At 39.3% G+C, this 20530-nt stretch overlaps 1 protein-coding gene across 1 annotated transcript in view; it reads right to left on the bottom strand.

The window, feature by feature from the left end:
• Nucleotides 1-5302: 5302 nt before the first annotated feature.
• LOC132169741 (sterol 3-beta-glucosyltransferase UGT80A2) overlaps nt 5303-20530 on the bottom strand; it is a gene marked incomplete in the record, with an annotated part of 36457 nt that continues 21229 nt past the window's right edge. Inside the window, 5 exon segments of the mRNA XM_088517286.1 lie at nt 5303-5581; nt 6191-6340; nt 10580-10627; nt 16203-16279; nt 16395-16497. Coding sequence (XP_088373412.1) covers nt 5408-5581; nt 6191-6340; nt 10580-10627; nt 16203-16279; nt 16395-16497 — 552 coding nt within the window.

Raw genomic sequence — 20530 nt, 5'->3', positions numbered from 1 at the left:
CATCGTTATCTAACAAAAAATGTCACTAATTTTTGGTGGAAGGGAGAATGAAACATATGGCTATAATTGCTGGCGGTTGATTGGGATACTTTTCAAGTTTGTAAATAATAAGATAAGTATAAAACTACTATTTTTATTCTAACAAACTACTTGACACCTTCAATGGATCACGAAGACAGTGAGTACCTTTGAATTAACTAACCAAGGAGAAAAAAAAAAAAAAAAAACTAACTAACCAAGGAGACTATTTTTCTCCTTGGCATTTTGTCGAATAGTTTAACAGCAGCATCACACAACAACTCAAATGTATTAAAGTTCAAGCTCGCAAAAAAAAAGATGCTTAAAACTCCTCCAACTGTTTGAAGTTGATCCTCAGTTCCAAAGCCTAACATACGTGATTCACCTAGATATGTCCAACCACGATGGGCAACCAGTTAGATTTGAAATGCCTTGGACTTGGAGGGATCGATTTTGGGTAGGTGGTGGGAGGAAGCTTGTTGATGGTTGTTGCATGGTACAAGACTACAAGGATCTCCACCGTTGAGTAGCTAAGACCAAGCTCCTCCTCAGCTGCTGCATCCCAAGCTTCAATACGGCGGCCTTCTTGCCTCGGCCGGCTACCCCTCACCTCTTCAGATAAGGTGGTCGCTCAGCCATTCCTAACATAGTAAAGGGAATGATCCATCTGTTCAAAGGAGTGGCTGCACCAATTCAGTGAGGTGGTCACTCAACCAACCTCATATACTCAGAGGGGTGACCACACTACAACCCCTTATTTTTCTTGTTCAGAGGTTGCATTGCCACTCAATTTGTTCAGAGGGGATGATCGCGTGCTCACCCCTACTTGTTTAGAAGGGTGCCCACAAATAGGGTGACAACACAATCACCACTACCTGTTTAGAAGCATGGCCACCTCTTAATATATCAAATGGGATGATGCAGCCACCCTTATCTTTTTAGTGAGAGTGGTTGCACGACTACTTCATTACCACCCTATACTTATCTAGAAGAGTAGCTATATGGCCACCCTTCACATGTTCATAAGGGTAGTCCCGCCACCATTGCTAAGTTTCAGAGGGGTGTCGCGACTGTTCTTGTGTTATCTTTACGTTTGTTTTTTAAGGGCAGTTTAATAACTTAGGCACACATGCAACACGCATGCTAATGTTTTTCATCCCAAATAACGACCAATTTTGCACCGGGGAAACTCTTGTATAGTTTAATTTACCCTATACTTTTTCTCTAAAATATTGTTGTTTGATAAAGGAAGATTCAGAAAAAGACGACGAGAAAATATGGTCTGATTTTCTTGATACTTCATTGATATAGTTTCATGCGTTTATATAGAAGGGCAATATATTCTAATATGGAAATACAATTAATGAGAATTATATGGCGATAGGGAATAAAATAAGATCAACCGCATATCTTCAACGCTTCCCCTTAAGCTAAGGCAAAGATGTCTTGAATGCCCAAGTGCCCAACTTGTACAGGACTAAAGTAAGAACACCAGTGGACACTTTCTTTGACAAAACATCTGCCAGTTGCTCACATAAGTAGCAGTGTTAAAAAATACCGGAAAACCGGGACCGGAACCGAAACCGGGGAACCAGTTGAAAAAAATCAATAACCAGATACCTCGGTTTCGATTCTGGTTTTTGGCACCAGATTATAACCGGGTAATATATATATATTCTGCAAACCAAACAAAATTATATAGTTTGTTTCACCTAGGGTGTCAAATTATATATATATATATATATATTACCCGGTTATAATCTGGTGCCAAAAACCAGAAACTGAGGTATCCGGTTATTGATTTTTTCCAACTGGTTTCAAAACTGGTTCCCCGGTTCCGGTTCCGGTCCCAGTTTTCCGGTATTTTTTAACACCGCTACTTATGTGAGCAACTGGCAGATGTTTTGACAAAGAAAGTGTCCACTGGTGTTCTTACTTTAGTCTTGTACAAGTTGGGCATACAAGACATCTTTGCCTTAGCTTAAGGGGAAGCGTTGAAGATATGCGGTTGATCTTATTTTATTTCCTATCGCCATATAATTCTCATTAATATATATATATATATATATATATATATATATATATATATATATATATATATATATATTACCCGGTTATAATCTGGTGTCAAAAATCAGAATCGAAACCGAGGTATCCGGTTATGATATATATATATATATATATATATATATATATAAGAAATTTTTTGGCCATTTTAATCCTAAGTGGCATGACTCATTTTAAAATTAATAAATTTTAAACAATAAATTAATAAATTTCTGAAATATATATAAAGTCATTAAATAATCTTTTATCACTAATACTGTTATGTACAACTCAAAATGATACCATACGAGGCATTCATAACTAAGGCTGATAACAACAAAAGTTAGCCCATCAATAGCTGAGACCTCCTGTAGACATGAGAAATATAGGCCATTAATAGCATAGGGATCCTCCTCGACCTCTTCAACAATATCTGCAAAATTCACAATTTTACGAGTGAAAAAAATGAGTGCACTGCTCATCAAATACAATTAATCAATTGTTTTTTGTGTGTGATGTGAGCCCCCTTTTTCTTCAAATTTCTCTCACCTTATTTTGAGAACTTTTTTCAAGATTACGTGTCTAAAAATAGATGCATAGTTTTTCGTAAAACTTGCGTATCAAAGTGCCATTGCGGATTTGTAAAATCATCCATCTTAGAGAATCAGCAAAAAAAAAAAAAAAAATCATGCATCTTATAGAGAGGCTTTTCATTCCTTGACTTATTAAGAGTATAACCACTGCTTAACCACTGGATTGTTAAGTGTATCCCCCGAATTAACCATTGATTTTGTTAAGTGTATCACCCCCGCTTAACCTTGGGTTTGCTAGTATTTTCTCTTCATTCCTAGCACCGGAGTGTTAAGCGTATCGCCTCCACTTAATCGCTAGGTTTGTTAAGTTTATTGGCCCACTTGACCATTGGGTTGTTAAGAAATGAAATTTTTGTGCTTTGGCATGTGAAAAACCATTCTCACTCAAATGAATTTCTATAGTTTGCATATGTGACTGAAATCAATCATAACTTTTGCTACAAGTATCAGAATCACGCATATAGCCCCAATTCGAAAAGCTCTTTTAAGTGCACACACCATGCTCAGCTTTACCTAATGAGCACATTTTTAGATTTCTTTTTTTTTTTTTCACCTCTAAAACCTCATTTTAAGTTATTCTTTGTCATTTCTTAATAATTACTTGTTTCTTTTGCAGTAGCTAGGGATTTTTCTTGGATTTTTCTATCATATGTTTTCGGAATATCCTTAGTTTTTGTATGTAACATACTATATTAATATTCTATATTTGCCAATTTTCTATTTTATTTTAGCTTATATTATTCTTTTCTTGGGTATTACAAAACTCATTAGCCAAATATTCTCTCAACCTTTGTATTTCCTCATCATTGTTTCCAATCAACATGATATCATCTACATAAACAATTAAAGCAGTTACATGTTCTTATAACAAATGTTTGATGAATAGTGTACGATTCGCTTGACTTTGTTTATAGTCAAATCACTGCTTAACCAAGGAAAATTTCTCAAACTAAGCTCTCGAAGATTGTTTCAATCCATATATAGACTTTCGTCAACTTACACACTTTACCCTTAGCTAAGGAGAATTGAGGACCAAAAAGAAGTTCCATGTATACATCTTCTTCTAGATTTCCATGAAGGAATGCATTCTTCACATCAAGTCACGAATCTAAGCTCGTTGCCAAAAAATGTAGGACTCGAATAGAATTCATATTTGCTAATGAAGCAAATGTCTCCCCATAGTCTATCTTATAAGTTTGAGTAATGCAACCAATCTCACATTATATCTTTCCACTGACCCATCAGCCTTATGCTTCATTGTAAACACCCATTTGCATCCAACTGTCTTTTTCCACAAGGCAACTCGACTAGCTCCCATGTATTATTTTTGTACAGAGCTTTCGTCTCTTCCTACATTGCGTCCCTCCACTTTGGATTACTTATTGCCTCCTGTAACTTTTGAGGAATAGACACGGAAGACAATTTGGATACAAAGAAACAATATGAGGGTGAAAGATGCTGATAAGAGACAAAGTTAGATATAAAATGTTTAGAACAAGATCTAATCCCCATTCTTAATTTAATCCGTCCAGAAATTATACCTTTATCGAAAGAAAGTAAAAGGAGAAAAAACACATAAATTTTATGTAGTTCGACGAAGTGCCTATATCCATAGGACAGTTATGACTTTAATATTCAGTCAAAATCCTCATGAGTACATTTATAACAGTGCATTTAATGCACATCAACCTTGAAACCCTAACCTAGTACATGGGAGTTCCCAATGTACCCACGGACGCACAACTTGCACCCCACCCAACCTAGCTCGTCTACCGAATAGTATATGATAACAGTCATGTGAATATTTATCATTCCCTTATAAATGGTAAAGGAAAAGAAAGCTAAAGGAAATGTAAAAAGAATAAAGTATGATAGTGTAAAGTATGTATGCATTGTAAAATGAATGTGAACAAGGTTTGAGTTTAAGTATGCGCATTGAAAGTATGAGTATCTAGTATGATTTAAATGGTTATTACTAATACGTATGTTTTACGCATGACAAAATATGGATAATGTATATGCTTTATGATCAAATCAAGCTAAAACTCTCTCCAAGCTTTATGGAAGGAAATGATAGTAGGACTAAGGGGTTTTAAGTGACACCCATTCTACTACATTAGTTTAATTTTAGGAGTTAGTTGAATAAATTGTGTTGTCTGAAAATTTAGCACAAAAACCGAACATGGATTCTTTAAAAGACTGCAAAAACAAAAACAAAAAAAACAAAAACAAAAAACCAAATTTCCAATGGCTATCGTGGTCACGAGCTGGCTGCTAGTCAAATCCAACGGCCATGCTATGGCTACCAAAGATTTGGGGACCATGCGGTGGCAACAACGCAGGTCTGGTGTGTTGTTGCAAAACAAATTTGGCGACCACCAGTGGTTGCTGTAGTCACCACCCGGTTCCGGCGTCCACACAAATCTGGAAATGTTAAAAGACTGACCAATTTTAACCCAGAAATTACTCTACTAGATACATGGATAGCGTCTGGACAACTACAGTAACAAATTGACTATTAGCACTACCAAGGACCATGGTATCAAATGTTGCACAATTATAAATGGACAAAAATAATGTCTGGACAAATTACACTATTAGCAACAACAAGAACCACAGTAACAAATGTTGGACAACGATAAATGAACAAAATCAAATTGATAAGCAGATCTCTAATCTAGATTAGTAGTATCAGAATTTCAGAATGTTGAGTATAACTGAACGCTCACACGGGACAAAGAAAGAAAAAATCATGAGCAACTAAAACATTCCCGCACGGAAAGTAGTTTAGAGTGCTTAGGCAATGGCTCAGGCTCGTCCCCAAATTTTTTGGGAGGAAAATGCTTATGAAAAGCTTTCACTGCTCCTCTCACCCCATCTTCATTTTCCATGGCCTTGGCCAGCTCAACAGCGTTCTCTTTCACCTGCAAGAAGTCCAGATGAGATTTTGCTAAATTTCCATTAATTTATTTGGACTTTGCTATACAACAATAAGCGAGCCTGGTTTGCATAATTTCAATCCCCACTCGCTAGATGTAGAATTCTGCAAGTCTAGAATCTTTATATTACATTTTTTATTCACTATTGTTTTTTTTTTTTTTTTTTTTTGGAAGGTATAGTTCTTGCCTTGTGAATTGTCATCTATTATGTTATCTAGGACACACCAGAAGATTTAACTCTCCATAATGTTCAATGATGCGCCATTATACTAGCATTACTGTAACAAAAACACTAGGTTTTGAAAATATAGTGTGTTACACATGGGAACCTTAAAAGCCAATGAATGGCAGTATGGTCAGCACCAAACATCCTGTACCTAACAACCATCCCAGACCTTAAATAATTGTAACATGAATAGAAATTACTTGCATCCTTTTCCATAAACTAAAGTTTCTGTGGTTGCCCTTTTCTTAAGAAATTTATCAGCTAAAAGTCTAATCAATAGGAAAATAATTTCTAGTTCATGCATATGCATAAAACTATATGACTAACTTAGACAACAAAATTAAGGTTGACAGAAAGTTCATCGCTACCTTAGGATCTAGCATGAAGCGTATGGCGTCAACTAACTTGTCCAGTGAGAATTCATCAACTGGGATTGGCGCAGGACCTACTCCTCTGGCATGCACCCGCTCTCCCCAGAATGGTTGATCTCCAAAGAATGGGATAACTGTTGTTGGACACTAAATAGCAGAGAAAGATAACCAACTATAAGCAACTGAAACAATTACAAGAATAAGAAGTCCCAGGAATAATTAATATTATAAGATCAGTGGTGAAAGGGCGTAGTCTTTTAACTGTAGCTGTTAAAAAGCTCTCTATCAGTTAAAAAACCTTTTTTCGTGAATCATAGAAAGTTGGCCTACTTTCCACTTTCTTCATCGATCTGAGGCCCTAGGGTTTCTGGTTGCTTGTTGATTTGAGCAGATCTTGTTGATTTGAGGCTGCTTCTTTCTTAACGCTTCTTTATTGTTTCTTGTGCTCATGCCTACATCTAAGTGAGTTGGTTTTTGAAGTTAAGGCTTCAGATTCAGTGCCATTAGTGTTCTTCGGTGTAGATCCTTTGCTGGCTGAGGTTTTGTCTTTGATGATGCTCGTTGTTGCAACCCTTTTGCAATTACTATAGCCAACTTGAAGATGGCTAGGCATCCAGGTAAAGCTAGAGGTCGAGGGAAGAATGTGAATCTTATTGAGGAGATGATTTTTAAGGTAGATGTGGGAGATTCAGTTGAATCAAGAGAATCAGAGGAGGACAAACACAGGAGGTTTTTGCAGATGCGGAGGAGACTAGCGAGCCAAGTAGTAAGGCAGCTACTGCATGTGATGAGCCTCAAGGGAGTACTCCAGCGGTACATGTTGATCCGATCGTAGCTGATGTTGCAGTTGAGAATTTAGTGGTGAAGGAGCTTGAAAAAGAGATGGAAAAGGAAGAACTGAAGGAGGTGAATCAGCAAGATTGGTGAGCTTTGTTTCAAAAAGAGAAAACTCTGGGGAAGTTGCAGTACTTTCCTCTGGTGAAGATTAATGGTAGAATGATTGTGAAACCTCCTTTGGAGGCCATGGAGGAAGGGATAGCTAAGTGGAGTCCTAGTCTCATTGGTCAATTTCTTGACAAATCTCCTCCTTTTTTCTATGAAAAAGGCCGTGGAGCCAGTATGGGGAGATAGAAGTATTTTCTTTGGAGAACGGTATGTTTATCTTTCGTTTTAATGATGAACAAACTCGTGATGATGTAATGTTAGCCAAAATGTAGTTTATCAGCGATAAGCCTCTTGTGTTGAGGAAATGGAAACCTGGAATGCAGCTCTTGCAGTTGTCTTAATCTGCTATCCCGATATAGATTAAGCTGGTTCATCTCCTGTTTGAATTATGGAACTCTGCTTGCTTAAGTCATGTTGCTAGTGCAATTCGGAAACCTCTTTTTGCAGACACAGTAACAGAAGAGCAGATGAGACTTGGGTTTGCTAGGGTCCTTGTTGAGGTGAATGTGGATTTGGACTTGCCTAGAGAGTTAGAGATTGATGTTGATAAGGATAGACAGGTTGTTGTATCTGTGGAATATCCATGGATCCCTGTCAAATGCACTCATTGTAAAATTTTGGGCACTTGAGTTCTGCTTGTGATAAAAAGGAAGCTAAGAGGTTGCAACCGAAGCAGGAGACGAAGAAAGATTTTTGGGGGGGGGGGGTGGGCGCGGGGGTTTGGGTTTGATGAAGAAGGGTGAAAATATTGAAGGATGGAAAACTGTTGGTGTAAAGGAGAATGGAGCTGGTATTAAGGCTCTTATCAAACCTGGTGTTGAGCAGCAAAGAGCTCCAGAGCATGAAGGCATGGGCTAATTCTTCTGTACTGTTGGCTCAAGTTGTGACTAAGGGAGCAATGAAGCTACTCTTCAGAATGTCTTAGAAGTGACTGCAGAATCTTCTAAGAGTGCACAACCTATAGATAAAGGGAAGATTGTTGAAGATGGAAAGGTGGATAGTTCTAAGAGAGGTTTCTCACCTACTCCTGTTGTTTTATGAAGATTCTCATATGGAATATGAGGGGTCTCAATAACTCCTCAAAACAAAAGGGAGGTTAGGAGGTATGTTAGGAATTTGAGGGTGTCTCTTCTATGTATTGTTGAAACTCGTGAAGATGGATAAGGCAGAAAGTATAAAAGAATCTACTGTTCTGGAGATGCAGAAAGATGTATCAGAGGCTGAGATCAGAAATACTATTTTTGCTATGAAAAGCAATAAGGCTCCCGGCCCTTATAATTTCCATATTCAGTTTTATAAGGCTGCTTGGTCAGTTGTTGGAGATGAGGTTGTGCAAGCAGTGAAGTTGGTTTTTGCTACTGGGAAGCTGCTAAAGGAGGTTAATGCCACAATAATTTCTTTGGTACCTAAGAAGCAGTCTGCTCCTGCTATGGGAGATTTCAGAACAATCTCTTGCTGTAATGAAATTTACAAGTGCATTACAAAGATTTAGGCTGATAGGCTTTTGCCGGGTTTGAGTGATCTTGTAAGCCAAAATCAGGTTGCTTTCATCACAGGGAGGAGCATTGCTGAGAACATTATGTTAACGCAGGAAGTGGTCAAGAATTCTCACAGGGGAGATGGTAAGCCTCGATGTACTATAAAATTTGATTTAATGAAGGCCTACTACTCTGTTAGCTGGGAATTTATCCTTCATTGTTTGCTGTGTATTTGGTGCTCCTACCAGGTATGTAGATTGGGTTAGGGAGTGCATTACTTCCCCCAAATCCTCCATTGATTTGAATGGTTCTCTGGTTGGTATTTTGAGGGTAAGCGGGGGTTGAGACTAGGGATTACGATTTCCCCTTATCTCTCTGCCCTTGCTATGGAAGTTTTTTCCCAACTTATGGAGGAGGCTGCTCAATCAGATTTCATTTTCCATCCTTGCTGTGCTGAGCTCAGATTGCCCCACCTTTGTTTTGCGGATGACCTGATGGTTTTTGCTATGCGTAAGTTGGAAGTTGCTCAATGTGTTAAAAGAGTTTTGAATAATTTCTCTGATCTCTCTGGTCTGACTCCTAATCCTGGCAAGAGTACTCTTTATTGCTCGGTTTTGCCTGCTGTATTGAAGGATCAGATTAAGGGTGTCTGCATTTGGAGGAGGGTCGACTGCCTGTAAGGTACCTAGGGGTTCCTTTAATCACTAAGAAGCTTTCTGCTGCTGATTGTGATAGCTTAGTGGAAAAGATTGCTGGTTGTCTACAAATCTCTCTTTTGCGGGTTGTCTTCAGCTGCTGAAATCTGTTCTGTTTGGCATGCAAGTATATTGGATAACATTTTCATTCTCCCCAAAAGGGTGACCAGATCTATTGAGCAATGGCTTAAAAGATTTATTTGGAATGGCAAGATAGAGGGGCCAGCTCGAGCTAAAGTTGCTTGGGAGGAGGTGTTCCAAAAAATGAAGGTGGTTTGGGTTTAAGGAGATTGGGGGAGTGGAATTCAGCAGCTGTTTTGAGGCATGTTTGGGCTTTGTTTGCCAAGTCAGGATCTATTTGGGTGGCTTGGGTGAAGTTACACCTAATTAAAGGTAGGTGTTTTTGGAGATTGAATATCCCTCAAGATTGTTCTTGTTGTTGGAGAAAATTTTTAATAGCTTAGGAGCTTAGCTAAATAATTTTTGAGGTTTCTGTGGGGGATGGAAGTGATATTTTCTTATGGCTAGATTCTTAGCTAAACAATTTTTGAAGTAATATTGTTGCATAAATTTAGCTACCGGATTGTTTATGATTCTAGGAGTTGTTTGGAGGCTTAAGTTTCTAGCGTGTTGGTTAGAGAGGAGTGGAGTGGGCGGGTCCCCTGCTAGATCTGAGCAGCTTGCGCATATTCAGAGTTAGCTTTTCTAAGTGAATATTATAGCTGATGATATAGTTCTTTGGGTGACACCAAAAAATGATTCTTACACTCGGGAAGTCATAAGGTCTAAGAGATCTTTGGTTGACTGGTGGAGTCTTGTTTGGTTTCCTCTTGCTATTCCTAGGCAAGCCTTCTTCATGTGGTTGGCTGTCAAAAATAGCCTCTCTACTGGTGACTGCCTGTTGAGCTGGGGATATGTTGGAGATACAAACTGTTGAGCTGCTGACTGAAGTCTCCTGGGAAGTTAGTCGCCGTATAAGAGGTAAGGGGGGTTTTTCGAAATTCTCCTTTAAATATTGAGCTATGTAACAATTGGGGCATTGTGCTTTCTGTTCTGGTCTGATCTGTATAGGTGTTCTAATTTCTGCCTTTGTAGTTTGGCAATAGTTATGTGCTGGGGTTTTGTTGGGCTAGAGGTGTGTGTTGATTTGGTTGTTTTGTAAAGGTTGTTACAGCTTGTTTTCTGGTGTAATTGGTCTCTTTTGGTTTTAAATTTTTCATTCAACCAAAAAAAATAAAAGAATTCCCAGGAATAGCAGAATTAGTTACCGCAGCTTTAAGGCCAGCAGCAGTTGTTCCGGCACCCCCATGATGTACCTGCACAAACATTTATAAAGGTGATTGGAAAATAAATCTAAGAGATATAATGCCAATCTTTCCTTCAAAATTACCGTCGTCTGCAAGGATCTCTATTCGATTAGCATAAAGTCTTTTGAGTGATGGTTTTTAGTCATAAATTCATTTTCTGTCTCAACTGGATCCTTGATATCTTTCTAACAGATCTAATAAGGTTCACGATCTCAGAGCAGTATTTTCAGGAGCAACAACAGGCCCACTTAAGCACAAAAGCCTCATGGAATGTAAGTGCAAAGCGCAAGCACATGCCTGACCAAAGTAAAGTGCATATATTTAAAATACATATGAAGTCAATTTTGTTGTTCAAGACTGTTAGATAGGGCTGCTGCCATGCATGATCATTATTTTTGAATCATCGGTGGCCATAAAGTCAAATAACTAAATATCTAATATAACTAGTAAACAATTGAAAAAAAAAAAAAATCAAGTCCCCTTTGCTTCCTTGTACAATTGTTTCAAGGATCATGTGTTTTTTACCTGAAAGAATTTCCCATACTATAGCATACAAAAGGACAGGAGGGAGAAGGGGCAGGAGGGAGAAAAGGGGGGGGGGGGGGGGGGGTTGGGGGTTGGGTTTGAGATGATTTGTTCTGTTGAAGTTTTGGTGTATTGTTCTAGATTTGATCAAAGTTAGATAAATAAGGGACATAATTGTGTGCAGTATAGTTGATACAAATTTCACCTATAGAAGTAATAGACTTAAAATTTGTGCAAACAAATTTACTGTTTATTTTTTGGAGAATGTAGATACTTTTTTTTGATAAGTAAACCAAAGCGATTAAAAATGGAAAAGAAAAAAATGTAGATACTTAAAATCCAATAAATCTTTTTTTGAAGATAATCAAAGAAATAGTATTTAAAAAAAGCTTCAAGCGCCCTTCAGCATACAAGAAGTACACAACAAGCAAACCAAAACAGAAAACAAGTGAAAACCTGCAAAAACCCAAAAACAGAAGAACCCCCAAAACCGCACCACAGAAACCCCACGCCTGCAACTAAACCTGGACTACATTACAAGCAAGCAAGGGCCCTCTTGCCTTTAACCCAGCTAGAACCAACTCCCCTAGCATCAAAATTAATCGAGCACTCTAAATTCTTAAGCTCTCTTGTCCCTTTTAGCTTAGAATTTTCTGAGTTTGTTTTTGAGCAGGGTCTCATGGATATTCCGATGGTAGGAAGGAGTTTCACATGGTCCAATCATCGGACTTGGTCAAGAATTGATAGATTCTTGCTTTCTTCAGAATGAGAGGAACTGTTTCCTGATGTCTCGCAAAGAAGGCTGCCTCAAGCATTATCTGATCACTTTCCATTGCTGCTGTATTGTGGAGTGGTGAGAAGATGTAGTAGGCCTTTTAGATTTGAAAATATGTGGTTGCATGCAGAGGGATTTGAGGAGCAGGTCAAGACGTGGTGGGGCTCCTATATGTATGAGGGTAACCCGAGCTATGTGTTGGCTCGAAAATTGAAGGCTTTAAAAGCATATTTGAAAAAATGGAATGAGGAGATTTTTGGGGATGTTAGGAAGCGGAAGAAGGAGATGGAGGTGGGTATTGGTGAGATGAATCGGATCGTAGAGACAAGATCTTTGACGGAGGAGGAATTTCTGCAACGAGAAGAGTACTCTCGAAAATTGGAGAGATGCTTATATCTTGAAGAAGTGAGTAGGAGGCAGAAATCAAGGGCGTTGTAGTTGAAGGAGGGTGAGAACAATACAAAGTTTTTCCATCGGATGGCGAATTCACACCAGCGCAATAATACAATTACATCCTTAGTGGTGAACAAAAACATGAGTGATGAGCCAGAAGTTATAAAAGATCATGTTGTGAATTTTTATAAGCAACTATATTGTGAAGAGTATCAATGGAGACCAAAGATGGATGAGCAATCCTTCAATTCTATTGATGTGGAGGAGAAACAGTGGATGGAAAGGGAGTTTAAGGAAGGTGAAGTATGGGAAGTGGTGGGGATTCTAAAAGGCGACAAGACACCAAGACCTGATGGTTTTTCTATGGGTTTTACCAAAAGTGTTGGGCGGTGCTAAAGGATGATATCTTGGTGGTATTTAAGGAGTTTCATACCTATGGAAAATTTGAGAAGAGTCTGAATGCTACTTTTATATCGCTTATTCCGAAGAAAGCAGGGGCACCAAAGATCAAGGATTTTCGCCCTATTAGCTTAGTAGGTGGGGTGTACAAAATTATTTCTCAGGTGCTAGCTAATCGCTTGAAAACAATGTTGGGGAAACTAGTCTCACATTCCCAAAATGCCTTTATCAAGGGACGACAAATATTCAATTCTATCTTAATGGCCAACGAATGTCTTGATAGTAGAATTCATTCTTGGGAACCGGGTATGATATGCAAACTGGATTTGGAGAAGGCCTATGATCGGGTAAATTGGGAGTTTCTTATCTATATGCTTGAGCGGTGTGGTTTGGTGAAAGATGACGAGGTTGGATAAAACACTGTATTTCCATTGTTCGATTCTCTATTCTTCTAAATGGTTCGCCTGAGGGTTTTTTTAGTAGCTCTCGAGGAGTGAGACAGGGGGATCCTCTCTCCCTTTTTATTTATAGTAGTGATGGAGGCCTTCAGTAGAACGATGACCGCGTCGGTGGAGAGAAGGCGCATGTTTAGATTTTCTATGGGCTTGCGAGATCAAGAGGAAATGGTGGTTTCACACTTGTTGTTTGCAGATGATAGGGTAATATTCTATGAACCTAATGTAGAACAAGTCCGAAATTTGAGATGTCTGTCGCTCTGTTTTGAAGCGGTCTCGGGATTGAAGATCAACTTGTCTAAATCTGATATCATTCTAGTGGGAGCGATAGATAATGTGGAAGGGCTGGCTAGAATACTTGGGTGCAAAGTGGCTTTGTTGCCAATTACGTATTTTGGGCTTCCTTTGGGTGCACATTACAAAGCATCCCATATTTGGTCCACCACTATTGCAAAAATGAAGAACAAATTGGCGGGTTGGAAGAGGATGTACTTATCAAAGGGAAGTAGGTTAACACTAATCAAAAGCACCCTCTCAAACTTACCAACAGACTCCATATCTTTATTCCCTAGTCCAGTAGGAGTGGCGAATCGTCTCAAAAAAATACAAAGAGACTTCCTGTGGGACGAAATTGGGGATGAATTTAAGTATCATTTGGTGAAGTGGTCATAGGAGTGTACGCCAATGAAGTTTGGAGGGGTTGCGGGTGCGAAACTTGATTTATTTTAATCATGCATTGATGGGTAAATGGTTGTGGAGGTATGCGACGAAACGGGAGGCGTTATGGAGGAAGTTGGTGAAAATTAAATATGGTAGTCATCTGGGTGATTGGTGCTCCAAGGAGGTAGGGGGAACATATGAGTGGGAGTGTGGAAATGTATTCGAAGGGGGTGGGAGGGCTTTGCACATCATGTGCGGTATGATATAGGAGATGGTACGAAAGTATTATTTTGGCATGATGTATGGAGTAGGGAACACCCTCTAAAACTCGTGTATCTAGAATTGTTTAATATTGCATGTAACAAGGATGCGTGGGGAGGAGTATATGGAGATACCGAATGATATTCTTCATTGGAATGTCTGGTTTATTCGGCCTATGCATGATTGGGAATTGGAGGTGGTATCGCGCTTCTTTGCATTGTTGTATTCCCAAAAAATCAGATTTGGAGATGAGGATAAAATTTGTTGGGTTCCGTCCAAAAGAAATACTTTTGAAGTGAAATCTTACTATCAGTCTCTCTCTACATCGGCACAAGCATTTGGTGGCTTTTTTTTGTGTGGATGGCTACTGTAGGAAAAATACTCACTTTGGATAATTTACGGAAGAGGAATGTTATGCATTGTGAGGTTGCAACTGAGTTATGGAATGTGTTTTTTCAACTTTTTGGAGTTAGTTGGTTATGCCATGAAAGGTGAGTGATTGCTTGGAGAGTTGTAGGGGACAATTGGGTAATAAGCGTGCTTTGCACATATGGAGGCTTGTTCCATTATGTGTGATGTAGTGTCTATGGCGAGAACGGAATGCACGCAGTTTTGAGGATCATGAGAGCAACATGATTGAGTTGAGGAAGGTGTTAAATACTTTGTTCTCTTGGAGAGTGACTTGGTCCCACTCGCATGAGTCTACTTTTTCTGATTTCTTAGAGCTTTGTAATTCTTTTTCTAATCGGTAGGGGTTTCTTTGTATACATCCTGTGTACATGGGTTGCGCCCCTCTGCGTGTTTGATAATATACTTATTACTTATCAAAAAAAAAAGAAAAAAGGAAGTCCTTGCAACTTGCACTACCTGGGGGTAACCAACAACCCCTCCCCCAAGATCACCCCCCTCTGAAGATTCACCCCCCTCACATTCTAAATCTGTTTCAATCTAATCGCTTACCATTTGTTTGGCTAGACCATTCCTTGTAGAATAGACCTCCTTTAGATGTCTTTCTTCGTCAATGAAAGACCCCTACTTTTTCAGTTATATCCTTTTGGAAACCCAAGAAAGAAGGGTTACTCAAACCAGATAACTTTTATGTGGTGTTTGCTTGGGGGTAATAATCTTCTAGCATTCTTGAGAATCCTAAAAGATTACCCCTTCTGGTTGCATTTAAGCAAAGGGAATCCAGATGCCCATGGTTATCTAGATTCCCTCCCAACCTCCTTTTTTGTTGGGGATGTAGATTACCTTGTACAAAGGTGAGAATCCACATTCCCTTCACCCTGAGAAAGTTTTTTTTTCCTCTAAATGGACAAAAATAATCACCTTTTTTTTATTAAGCGCACTAAACATCCTCGAACTCCGTAGGATTTTTCAACACTAAACCTTAAGAGAACTCTCCCTAGGCAAAATAGAATCAAAGCAGGATAATTACTTTCTAACAGACCAACAATTTCATCACTGTCCATGGAAGAACCCAAGGCAAACAAAGAGAAACTAGAGATCACATCTCCCATAACTAATATATAATTCACCATTCACCACTGCTTTTTCTCAAACAGCACAAAATCAAAGTGGTCTTGCTCCAATTCCTCAAATTATTGATAGGGGGAATTCCCACAAAATGTTTAGTACCATCAGCAAAATTCCTTTTCTACTGAGCTCCAACCATCCCTAGACGTATTTCAAATTTAACCACGACCAATAAATCCTAATAGAGTGCTTCATATTGATGATGCTGCATCGTGAAGCCAAGAAAACATGCCCACTAAAGCCTTGAGGATGTATTATTATTGCAAACTGTCAGAACAGAAGAAGTTATCCAATTTGGCCCCCTCAATGACCATTTTCTGGATCTGTCCCACAAACTGTAAACATTTTGTTTCAAATCCCTCAAATCAAATTGCATAAAGAACATTATATAAAGCAGAAACCAGAATGGAAGAGAGCCCAGATACACAGATATTAAAAGGGAACCAAATCTATGCCTAATTGCCAAGAACTCTAATAAAGAAATCATGCCAGACCAGCATTGGAGAAACTGATTCTGCAATATCAATGCTGTCACACCTCAACATAATCAGAATCAGAGAAGAAAATATGAAGAGCTTACCACAGCGATGCATCGTGGGAAAAGCCAATCATGTGGGCAATTGTCCAGTAAGTACACAAAGTCCTTCGGTTCTGCCACTGAAATAAGAAATTATGCATATATTATGTGCTTCCACAACCTAAAAGTTTCCCAAGTAATTAATAGTACTAGATAAACTCTATGCAATGAAACAGTATAGGAAACAAGACCTACTATTTCCAAGACCACCCCAGCCTTTGTTAATGATGCCTCTTTGCCTGGTGATTTCCAACGCTTGAACTATAATGTTGGTCATCCTCTCTGGTTCTTGAACAGGCTGTTGCAAGCTCATTAATAGAGTTATGGAACATCGCTTATCATCTGTCTGGCTCGAACTATAATATTACCAATATTGCAGAGAATCTAACAACTCATAATCCTTATCTTATACAATTCCTTAATATTCTATAATGCAACTAAACTAAGCCTTAATCCACCTATTTTGTATTTGGCCACAAAGGGCACCACTTGACCATATTTATGGCCATGTTCTTAGTTACATCTCTAACGATCATTTTCTTCCCCTAAATATTTGACTCACGTCATTCTCTGCGTCACTCTCGGCCTCTCTTGGCCTTTTATTGTTTCCACATTAAAATAGTCACTATCTTGCATTAGTGCATTTATAGATTTTTGTCTTACATTTAAACTAACTCTATTAGCAGAGTTATTAGGGTTTGTGAGAGTTATTGGTTTGGGTATTTTGGCCATTGTTATCTCTCTAAACCTATATAATAAGATGTATGAGGTAGGCTACGTAACAGGAACGAGCCTCCACCTTTTCACTAAACCTTTCATGCAAACTATAACATGGTATCAAAGCGTGTTTAGGATCCTTGTCTAAACCCCTCATTTGTAGTCTTGGTTTTTCTTGCTCTTCGTTGACGTTTGATATCTTTGTATTCATATGTATAGTCTCATTGGTAGCACCGCCTGGGGGGCTAGTGCCTTGATAAAGCTCTAAAAGAGCTGTTCAGGGTGACCAGAAAAATTCTCTAGTGAAAAATACTCCAATGTGGCCATGTGGTGTTCTACGTGTGTGGTGTGGTGTGGGCCATTGCGGCATGTGTCATGTGGTGTGGAGTTCCTTAGTGGTTGGCTATTGTGTAGTGGTCATCAGTGTTGTTTGTGGCGTTGGTGGTTGTCGATTGGTCTTTGGCGGTCCTAGTTGGTGTCGCCAACGAGTTCTAACTGTTTCCAGTGAGGTCTGATCATCATAGGCGAGCTTCCGGCATGTTGGTGGAGACGAAGACCTCTATTTGGTTCCCGGTTGGTAGCTGTTCACTATCCGGGATAAGGATAGTCTTAATTATTATTTTTTTTTTTTTTGTGTGTTAGTCACCGGTTCAGATCTCGTTTAGTCGGTTTTGTATCTTCTTTGGTCGGCTCAGTGTGGAGTTCCTTAGTGGTTGGCTATTGTGTAGTGGTCATCAATGTTGTTTGTGGCATTGGGGGTTGTCAATTGGTCTTTGGCGGTCCTAGTTGGTGTCACCGACGAGTTCTAACTATTTCCGGTGAGGTCTGATCGTCATAGGCAAGCTTCTGGCATGTTGGTGGAGACGAAGACCTCTATTTGGTTCCCGGTTGGTAGCTGTTCACTATCCTGGATAAGGATAGTCTAATTTTTTTTTTTTTTTTGAGTGTTGGTCACCGGTTCAGATCTCGTTCAGCCGGTTCTGTATCTTCTTTGGTCGGCTCAGTGTGTTTTCTGACCAGTTCAGAGCATAATCTGACCTGTTAAGTGGTTTTCTTTCCGGTTTAGAGCATATTCCGACTGGCTCAGTGCTTTTCCTTTCAGTTCAATACATTCTTTGGCCAGTTCTTGCTATTTCTTGACTGGTTCAGATGATTTTTCAGCCAATTCAGTTGTTTTTCAGCCTGTTCAAGTTGTTTCTTAATCAGTTCAAGTGGTTTATCACTCGATTGGGCTACATGGAGCAACCCAATCAAGTGATAAACCACTTGTAAACGCTACTGTAGTACTCCCCTTATTGCTCACGTGGAGTACTACAGACTACAGTAGTGTTTACAAGTTGTCGTTGTTGTTGGTTGTATTGATGATTAATCCAACGTTGTTTTTGGTTGTCCATTGTTGGTTGTGGTTGACCTTTGTTGGTTGTATTGATCATCAATCAATCGTCGTAGTTGGCAGTTGAGATCCAACCGGCCTTGGTGTTTTGTGGTGGGTTCCGACCGGTTCATAGTGTTTTCCGGTGAGATCAGACCGGCCTTGATGTTTCGCAGCGAGATCCAATTGACTCTTGGTGCTTTGAGGCGAGATTCGACCAGCCTTGGAGTTTTGTGATGGGTTTCGACCGGTTATTGGTGTTTTGTAGCGAGCTTCGACCCGCCTTGGAGTTTTGCAATGGGTTTCAAACGGTTATTGGTGTTTTGTGGCGAGATTCGACTAGCCTTTGTGTTTTGCGGCAAGCACCGACTGGAGTTGAAATTTTTGGCGAATTTTCTTTCAATGTTGGCTTTTTTGTGGAATTTCAGCTTGTTTATGTTTGGTTTTGCACATTTTCTGTTATTTTTTTATAAGTCTTTGTATTGTGTGCTCCACGTTGTTCCAACTTGAGGGGGAGTATTATAGCATGTTTCTCATTTGCTTGTATCTTCTGAACTTGACTTTTATATATATATATATATATATATATATATATATATATATATATATATATATACTCCAACTTGAAGGAGGGGGGGGAGGGGGGGGGTTGTTAGAATAGTAATTAGGGTTTGTGAGAGTTATTAGGTTTGTTGTTATTTTGGTTATCATATTTCTTAAAACCTAAATGATAAGATGTGTGAGGTAGGCTACGTAACAGGAACGAGCCTCCTCCTGTTCTTTAAACCTTCCACGCAAACTACAACAATCTCAGACTACTCTCTCTCTCATTTTATCTTGAACTGGAACTGCTCCCACCTTCTCACAAATAATTATACTCCTTATCCTACCATTCCTAGTGTTGCACACATCCATCTTTACAATCTTGCCCCATGAAACCAATTTTATACTCTTTTTTTTCTTTTTCATTTTTTGTTCTTTTTATAAGAATACCGAGCAAGACAAACTAAAGAGAGGGATCCATCCCACTTCCTAAGGGGATGAACAGGCGAGATTGGGTGGAGATGGGAATGCATCCAAAGAAGCATATGGATGCGGCCCATTTTTCCATATGGTGGGAACAGAAGTTAGCACTGCTTTTGATCTTCCTTGCTTCCCAAGAAGAAAGAGCATAAGGCCAGGCTATGACAGGGTAGTGATCACTATAAGAGAGTCGCCTTCTAAAACAAAATGCTTGAGGTTCAAAGAAGTTGCCAACCAAGCCGCTAGGAGGGCTGCCAAGGCCTTGCTAGTGTTAGGTTCACGGGGGGAGGAGGTATTAGTCGCAACTTGGATAATAAGGCCATTGGAGTTTAGGCAGACAGCAGCCTGAGCTGAGAATGAGTCTCTAACAGCTGTATCAAAATTGATCTTGAAAACATCTTGAGGAGGGGGCTGCTATCTCTCGACCAAGGGTTGAGAATTGGATTCCAGGCTTAGAGATGCTCCAGTGAAATTTCTTGACAGATCTGGCTAAAGAGATAGCCACTGGGAGGGAGTTGTCATGATGATCTTTGTTTCGGGAGAACCAAAGCAGTCATAGGTAACAACAGCAAAAATCTGGAGAAGATGATGCCCAGCTAATGGGATGACAAGCAGTTATCTCAGGTTCAGAATCGTGCTGATCCAGTTTGTCATGAAGGAGATGCCCAGAGCTTGAGAGTTGAGAGGCCAAAAGGATTCTCACCAAACCACTCGGGCAAAAATGCAGTTAAACAAGAGATGGACTATAGAGACATTACCAGTTTTGCAAAGGGGGCACAGGAGGTCAGAATAGGAATTGGAAAGGAGAGAAGAAATGTGTACCTTGGTTGGAAGCATATTCCAAGATTTTTCAAAGCAAAGTGGAAGCTTTAGTCTATCATTGAGATTGAGCTTCCAAATTTTTTTTTTGGACTTTCTACCGAGTGGTTGGTCTCAAGCTGGCTTGAAAGAGGTAGGCTGATTTGGAAGTGAAATCTCTAGAAGGGGAGTTCAGGAGTAGGATTAATAGGGAGTCTAATTCTAAGGATGCCTTTGGCACTCGACTCATCATAGAGAGAGGAGATGAGGGGAGCATTCCAAGAGTTGGAGGGGGAAATGAGATCCGAGATGTGTGGAATTTTAGAATATTAATTAAATGATTAAATTTAGGGCAAAATCCATTTAACCCTCTCAAACTACTGCCCCATTGACAATCTACTCCCCAAACTATCAATTACGA

The sequence above is a fragment of the Corylus avellana genome, chromosome 1, assembly GCF_965113065.1.
Source record: "Corylus avellana chromosome 1, dhCorAvel1.hap1.2, whole genome shotgun sequence".
NCBI lineage: Eukaryota > Viridiplantae > Streptophyta > Magnoliopsida > Fagales > Betulaceae > Corylus > Corylus avellana.
The sequence above is the reverse complement of the archived record's forward strand: the minus strand, read 5'-3'. Positions and strand labels throughout refer to the sequence as shown.